The 7,911-nt window shown below is 33.8% G+C and overlaps 1 protein-coding gene across 1 annotated transcript; it reads left to right on the top strand.

The window, feature by feature from the left end:
- Nucleotides 1–3,767: 3,767 nt before the first annotated feature.
- LOC139984282 (uncharacterized) lies at nucleotides 3,768–7,254 on the top strand. The gene is made up of 5 exons (XM_071998129.1): nucleotides 3,768–4,109; nucleotides 4,506–4,704; nucleotides 5,274–5,352; nucleotides 6,452–6,534; nucleotides 6,903–7,254. Exons 1-5 carry the CDS (start codon nucleotides 4,077–4,079, stop codon nucleotides 7,091–7,093), a joined length of 585 nt encoding a protein of 194 aa, XP_071854230.1. The 5' UTR covers nucleotides 3,768–4,076; the 3' UTR covers nucleotides 7,094–7,254.
- Nucleotides 7,255–7,911: the final 657 nt, after the last annotated feature.

The following is a 7,911-nucleotide window of genomic DNA, read 5'->3' as shown; positions in this document are numbered from 1 at the left end:
TTGCTCTTAATTTATTTAAAATTTTAAAATCAATATTGTTAGCTAAATGCGGCAACATGATCGCTGTACATTGCATTCAGCAGTCCACATCTCTTCCGCTTTCATAAATTGTCAAACGACTTTGAATTTTGCACCTTACAATATGGTTTTCTTTACTTGAACGTTTTACAGACAAGATTCAGATGACAGTGATGTCCTTCAAACCACATGATTCTGAAAGTACGGAGAGTCCTCTATCTCACTTTGCATGCTACCTTGGAACTGGATATGAAAATGCAACCGTGGATGCAGTTAGGGCTTACATTACAAGCAGACCAAGTGAGGACACTTTAGAACCAACAGTTGCATCCAATATTTTTGGAATTCCATTGAAAACAGTTGGTTGTAATGTTACCTTATATCTGTCGCAGCATGGCCGATTTGGTGCTTTTAACTGTACAGCTACAGACGACAAAAGTGCCAAAACAACAATTATGACTATTTTTATGAGATCTGATGGTAAGTTACATTTTTTAAATATATTATGGACATTAGAAAACAAAAACCCTGAAAGAAGAATAAAGTTTTGCAGCGTAGGCTATAGCAATATTTTGAATTGTAAAAAATGGTAAATGGAATGGTAATGTAATGATTGCATTGTTGCTATCAATTGCCTACCAATTTTTAATATAACATGAAGGAAAAGAACACGTGTTTCAGCTACCAGAGTATTGAGACATCCACTGGCTAACCCATTTAAACAACTCAGATATCGTCCTGCATGCCGGTCTCAATATTTCTGCTTTCTCGCTGAACGCATAAATTTATCAACCGACTTGATTAATCTCTACCTAAAACTATTAAGTTTATGCTAATATTAAATATTTTCGTAGGGAAAAGAGATCAAAAATACAAGAAATGGCTAATCGAAATTTAAGAAACACTGCTGTATGATTTCCTGTGCTACACTTAGTGTTTACTAACATCAGGATACAAATAACTATACATATATATATATATATATATACATATATATATATATATAAATATATATATATATATATATATATACATATGTATATATATATATATATATATATATATATATATATATATATATATATCCATCTATATATATATATATATACATTCGTTAGATAAATACCCTCATCGTTACATATGTATGTAATAAACTAACTTGATATATATTGGTTGAATTATGTTTGTAACATGCTTAAAAATTTTTGCGTATCCATCAAAACTTTCTATGTTTACATATAATCAAAGCTTTTCACATGGTAGATATGTGTAGATTTCATCATATATTCCATGGTAACTAGCAAGCTATGAGTTTTTTTTTTATACCCCTCCAACCCCTTTACCATTGGCCAATTTAAGGTCTTTGTAATCAATTTGTTTAAATTGTTTAAATTTGAAAAATGATGAATATTTTACTTGCGTTGCAGGTCCGATAGCTATAACTGGAAAAAAAAAACGAATCCAAATACTCCTTGGATTGTGACCTGTTAGATGGAATTACTGAGTGCAGAATCTCGAGCATTCTAAATAAGTCTGTTCAGGAATGCATTACCTTTAAATTTACACAACGGTGTGTCTTTGCAGAGTTCAAGGGCTGGTTTCATACAGAACGGTACACAATTTGCCATCTCTAATGGGCAGATCGGAGACGAAGTATCTTGTCTGTTCTCATAAAATCCAAATATAGCTTGGCTGAACTCATCCCTGTCTTATTACGGTAGGTTGGCTGTAGATGGGAAATGTAATAAAACTAAATACCGGGTTGTCGTTTCATCAAAATAATGTAAATGCGTGTTGCGCTTCTTAGACAAATTACCGAGAAACACCATCTAAATATTGCTGTTACCTTAAAGTCAGGGCATCAAGAAAAAAGAAATGCACACACATGAAGCATATTAGGTTGGTAAACATTGCAAAGATCATCAGTTCCACTAGCTGCTAATTATAATAGAGATACCTAACATTTGTTCCGGTTTAATATTTCTAAGATGCTAAGCTGAACTCGTAATAGCAGTATTCAAATACAGTCTTAATGAAGCTATTCAAATTCTGTTTCTGTCCTGTCTTTGCAAGAACTCACAATTGCAAGGTATTATACAATAAAGAGTAAAGTTTACTCATTGTGTAAGGGTTATTTTTGCACATTGAAATTGCAATATTTGGAGAAGCAAAAAGGAATCTACCCTCCACTAAATTATTCTATTTGTTGTTCTCTGAGCGTACTGTTTACAATTTTAGCTACACGACCCAAAACATGTCTCCTTTAATACATTTTAAATCATGTGATACACGTTACTTATGATATAATGCAGATTAAATGTCAATACTGCATGGTCATGTACAATTGAACGAGCCACGGGCTGTCTCTCACCATGTAAAATTGTTTTTAAAATGTGCTATACAACGTGAAATGCATGTATCAGGCAATTCCTATTGAAAGATTGCAGTGGGTGAATACAATATGTTGCTGTACAAAAACATTATTGACTCAATGTAAGATTAACCAATCATTTCAGACCTTCCAGCTCTTAGTCACCCACCTACGGTAGCCAGCAGCAACCATACTTCCATAACCATCCAATGGGAAGCGTGGAATAGCGAGAATGATGTCGGTGATCCTCCAGTGGTGGGCTACGTCGTGTACTACAAGGCGCCAAGAACTGAAAGCTGGAGTAAAAGCTCTATGATAATTTGCAGCGAAACTCTGCAGTACACACAAACTGGTCTACAAGAACAAACACACTATACCTTCAGTGTATCCGCTGTCAGGGACGGGGAGACGGGTGCGGGTCCAATGGACCCGTTATGACAAATGCTTCAGGTAAATAATCAATCAGTGAATTTTCTTAGAAATTAATGAAAAATCTACAACGACATCACAGTGGCTCTTGGCGAATTCGTGCGGCTTCTTAATATCCTATTTTTCCTTGTCTCGGTCATGCTTTCTGTGAAAAGAATTTCATAGGCTACCTTATGTAACTGTTACTTTAAAAACATGTGCACGTAACGCATAATAGGTGCAGCCTATATACTTGTTCAAAGTTTTGGTAACGACAAATTTGAGGTTTTATTTGTTCTAACCACCTTACATGCATCTTTTCATGTAAATTAAGAGAGTTAATTTAAGTTAAATATGAAAATAATGTGATTGTGCTGTAATAAATATCATTTCAGCAACCTTCGCTGTTTCGACCAATGTCCCAAACAAAATGAGTACGACATATTTTGGCGTATCGGTGGAGGTAAGTTTAATGTAAATTTATAGGGACTAAGCATATTTCTTTGAACAGGAAATGCCCGAGATAATGGGTGTTTTGTTTATTTGTTTATTTTGTTTTCCACTATGACTTCACTTCATTTGCGGCTTATCTAGATTTTGAAACCAAATGTTAAAAATAGCTTTTAATTGACTGAAGGTAAGGAAAGTACTGTTTAAGTTTAATTACCCATATATTTTAAAGGTCAAGTTGTTTCGGTGCTGTTATCAATGTTTGTTTATTTGCAACGATTTAATGCTGCTGTGAGCTCATGAGTTAAGTTTCAAACGCATTAGCTCTCATTCAACATTTGAGTACGTTTCAAAAAGCTAAATTCATTTCAACTTAGATATTGGAAGTATTCTTATGTTTTCCCACAAACACAAGAAGTTACACATTGAACAACTGCAATAACAAATGAGTTTTCCAAGTGTTCCCTCATTTGGTATGTTAGCGTTAATTTAAACATTTGCGTTATTTTAACAGAAATCATCTACACCGACCCCATCATCAACTGCCAAGGGGCTGACTGCCAAGCAGCCGACTTCGAACCAGCAATATTCTACAGACCAAACCTTTAACAAAGATTTCTACCAAGTGGTTAACAACCCACCTATGTCCTTGTTTGAACTCGGTTACCTCAACTACGTATATTTGTATCCTTAAAAACAGTTTTGGTACATTCTGTGCATAATTCACGTACTTTATCGTATTGTAACTGATTTTATTCAAATACGTTATCATGTTGTTATAATTATCATTTCAGCAACAATCCCTGTATCGACCGATGTTCCGAACAAAATGAGTACGAAGTATGTTGGCGTTTCAGTGGAGGTAAGTGTTATGCTAATTCACAGGGACTAAGCACACTTACTGAGACAGGACTAAAACAGTGCCCAGTGGACATGTTCATAAATACATGTTATTTTGCTTACTGATGTCAAACATTGACTTTACGTTAGGTAATTGCAAGTATGCTTTATAACACATGTTTAGAAAGACAAGTTGTTTTGGCGCTGGTCTAAATGTACCTGATTTCATCCTTCAAGCAGTAAGCCCTGAGTAAAGTTCCAGACACATTATCTTTCATTCAATTCTACATAGCCACATTCTGCAGACCTCATTCGACAAAGTTTTCTACCAAATGGTTAACGTCAACATAGTATACTGTTTCTCATATAAAACAACACAGACACATTTGATATAAAGGTAACTCCCAAAATTTCACAGTTACCCACATCAGCGGAAACTACAAACGGGTTTTCCAATAAAGTGCTACCTACTGAACCTCCATCGATCACATATTTGGATTCCCAAAACTCCAATACTCAGAGGCGATCTACTATGGAGTTAACCACCAAAGAAACAACTATCACAGATTTACCTGCTAATGACATCTACACAACAGAGCGGCCGCAGTCACGGACAGGTAAGTATCACAACCTTACGAAAATGTACGAACCACTACCATAAGATTAGCGGTCCGGAAACCACGATCCAGTAGTTTTTATTAGGACTGAACTGAAACTCCCAGATCCATGATACGCCTCAGAACTGATAATCAAAATGTATGAACTCTTGCGTAGACTTTGGACGTTGTCAAGCACCTAAATATGTATATAAATATTTCGACGGGGCAAACTTTTCTGTTGACAACATAGTTTGTACATTGTTTTTTTTTTTTTTTTTTTTGTATATCCTACTTAGATAGAGCCCAATCAATGGACGCATATAACTTTGTCTGTGTTATTGCTGATAATTTAATAAATAGAATATAATAAACTAAATAGAAGTGTCATTATAATGTTTACAGATAGGAGCATATATGTGCGTCGTGCCTTTCCATTTTGCTGCTTATCTGTGTTTTTTTGTTGTGATGTTTCGAAATCAACATTTTATATTGTCACGAAATCAAACCTAGTTGCTGTGTTTCTTAATATAACAGTTGGCTCGACGTTGAAATCGTTCTTTAATTACCGTACTTCATCTTCATTACAGGGGCGAAACGTTCTCAGTTTTTTGCAATTCCTGCGGTTATCCTGCTGATTTCTGTTTTCATTGCTGGGTGTTTACTCTGGTAAGAAATCCCTCAGACATATATATGTCATCTATTTAGTACATTTTGTGAGAAGATGAAAACAGCATTATATATATATATATATATATATATATATATATATATATATATATATATATATATATACATATATATATATATATATATATATATATAATATAACGAAAATCCACGTTTACTCCAAAAGAAAATATTATTAGAGCAAACCAGAGAAAGAAACATCACCGGCCTCGACAAAGACTTGGGACCCCTTAACAACTATCAGTTCTACAAGCATATGTAATCCGTTCTTTGCTCCTTAATCCGCTTCCTGTATAGTCATGGTTTATTTGGGTTTAATTCAATCATTGCAACTTACACTTATCTAGCGTCATACTTTCATTGTGTCACATTTTGTACATTCGACTGCCAAGTATTGCTGACGAACGTCCCAGGGGGACCGAAAATTCCAATATATTTTTTAAAACTTACTCCGTATTTGTCAATTATGAGTCATATCTTATTCCTCTGGTTTTCTCTAATAATAATATATATATATATATATATATATATATATATATATATATATATATATATATATATATATATTGATATATTGATATATATATACGTATATATATATATATATATATATCAATGCACATGTGGCGTTAAATCACGATTAATTAGCACTGATGAAAAGCTAGGCCTGTCTGACAATGATACTAACACTAAGGCAGTGCCACAACACAGAAAACATAACAATGTAACTAACATAGTACGTTGACCTGCCTTTTCTTTTTACAGACGAAAGAAATGGTATCGATAGTACTTGTTTAAGTCACTTGAACTGGATTCAAATTTTACAATTCCTATGTTTGCAAAACCTTTAGACCGTCAGTTATATATTTTCCTTAAATAACACTACACATTTGATAGATCGAAATAGTTGATTTTCATCTTCCACGTTGCCAACTCTTACCCTTGAAAAGAGCAAGAATATTTCCCTTGCTATTTACAGGTTTCTTTATTATTTCCCAGTCAGGTTTAAGTTGTACAATTACTTATATAACTCTTACGTTACGCAAATCAATATAGGCCTAACTCTTCTATTACGCAGGTGCAAAATTCGGCGCAGGGAATCAAAATCACCCTCTGCAGAAGAAATTTATTCAGTAATCAACCCTGCCTTTTCAGAACCAGGTACTTAGTACTAGGCACATATATACAATTCATTACCCACACGTTTCGGCTAGACTTATTGGGAGTAACCTTGACAAATCATATAATCTTAACAGATGATATGATTCTGCTTTTGTTATTTGCAAAACGAAAATACTTGTAAAAAGCACAATATTTCAGTGCCTCAGTTTTCCGTTTCCATAACTGTGTTCAATTGTATACTAGTAAAACATAACTTAATTTGCGATGTTTCGATAAGTCTCTCTTGCATGCTACAAAGTGCAACATTGATGATGTTGAAGTGTTATTTTAACTGGCGACATTTCCGCTTACATAGACTTTCTTGTTTCTTTTCTGGCACCGACCCTGTCTGGATGAAGTCATCAAAGTTAACGTTGTGAAGGAACCACGCAACATTGAGAATGCAAATGCCGGTCAACTTGAGTCAGCTTCAACAGAATTATCAAAAGATGCATGTATTGCTTTTGCGAATGTCGCTCGAAATATTGTTGTATCTGGTCTACCTGATTATTATAAAGAAAACAAGACAAAATTATTGGCTGAATTCAATGTAAGTTAGAAATAATTAAACTTGGTTGCTGTATAGCTTAAGTCTTAAAAAATACATTTGAAACAACACTGTTTTATTTATGAAATGACATATAGGAGAGAGAGAGAGTGTTCACATATCCGCTATGGTTTCAAAATTAAACAAACGCTACCCATCCTTGTGTTGCGATTAAATTTAAATGAAAAGAATAATAAATTATACCATACAGATATTTACCTGTTGCAATTTAGTACACATTACGCTTAATGCAATTATGAAAACAAAAATGTGAGAGAAATTCGGGTCTCACTTATTATAGCGGTTTCTGGTAATAAGAACATACACTTATACGTTAACATTATTAACGAGTGGCCAGAGTAACCTCTTTTAAGAAATCATTCTAATTGAGTCATTTATAAACAGTTGGTAACTGAAAAGATAGTATATTATGCGATATCGTATATGTTCTTGCCACAGTTACTAAAAAAGGGTCAGCAGTTCCCGTGGACAGTTGGTGCAAAGAAGGCGAACGAAAAGAAAAACCGTTACAAGATGATTTACCCCTGTAGGTATAGTCCGGGAAACTATCGTTACATGAAAATATTATATTGCATTACGATAGCAAACGAAAAATATCGTATTGTGTTTTTAAAGACAGTGAGATATGAAATCTTTCTTAATATTTAGTGAAATGGTGTGTTGTAATATTTATTTTTTAAATTAGCAATACCTGCACATTGACAACCATGTATTATTATGCTTGAGGTCATATTAATGTATATTTCTTCTAACAATTTTGGGATCAATTAATCATTCTACCGGTTATGATACAATAAGGATTGAAATGA

The sequence above is a fragment of the Apostichopus japonicus genome, chromosome 2 (genome assembly GCF_037975245.1).
Source record: "Apostichopus japonicus isolate 1M-3 chromosome 2, ASM3797524v1, whole genome shotgun sequence".
Classification (NCBI taxonomy): Eukaryota; Metazoa; Echinodermata; class Holothuroidea; order Aspidochirotida; family Stichopodidae; genus Apostichopus; species Apostichopus japonicus.
Note: the sequence above shows the minus strand (reverse complement) of the source record. Positions and strands in the feature narration are given on the sequence as shown.

What these genes read in the sequence shown, in the direction of transcription:
- LOC139984282 (XM_071998129.1), top strand. Translation starts at nt 4,077, where the DNA reads ATGAGTACGAAGTATGTTGGCGTTTCAGTGGAG. An exon ending in GCGGCCGCAGTCACGGACAG is followed by an intron (nt 4,705 to 5,273) that starts GTAAGTATCACA and finishes TCTTCATTACAG; the next exon opens with GGGCGAAACGTTCTCAGTTT. An exon ending in CCCTGCCTTTTCAGAACCAG is followed by an intron (nt 6,535 to 6,902) that starts GTACTTAGTACT and finishes AAGTCATCAAAG; the next exon opens with TTAACGTTGTGAAGGAACCA.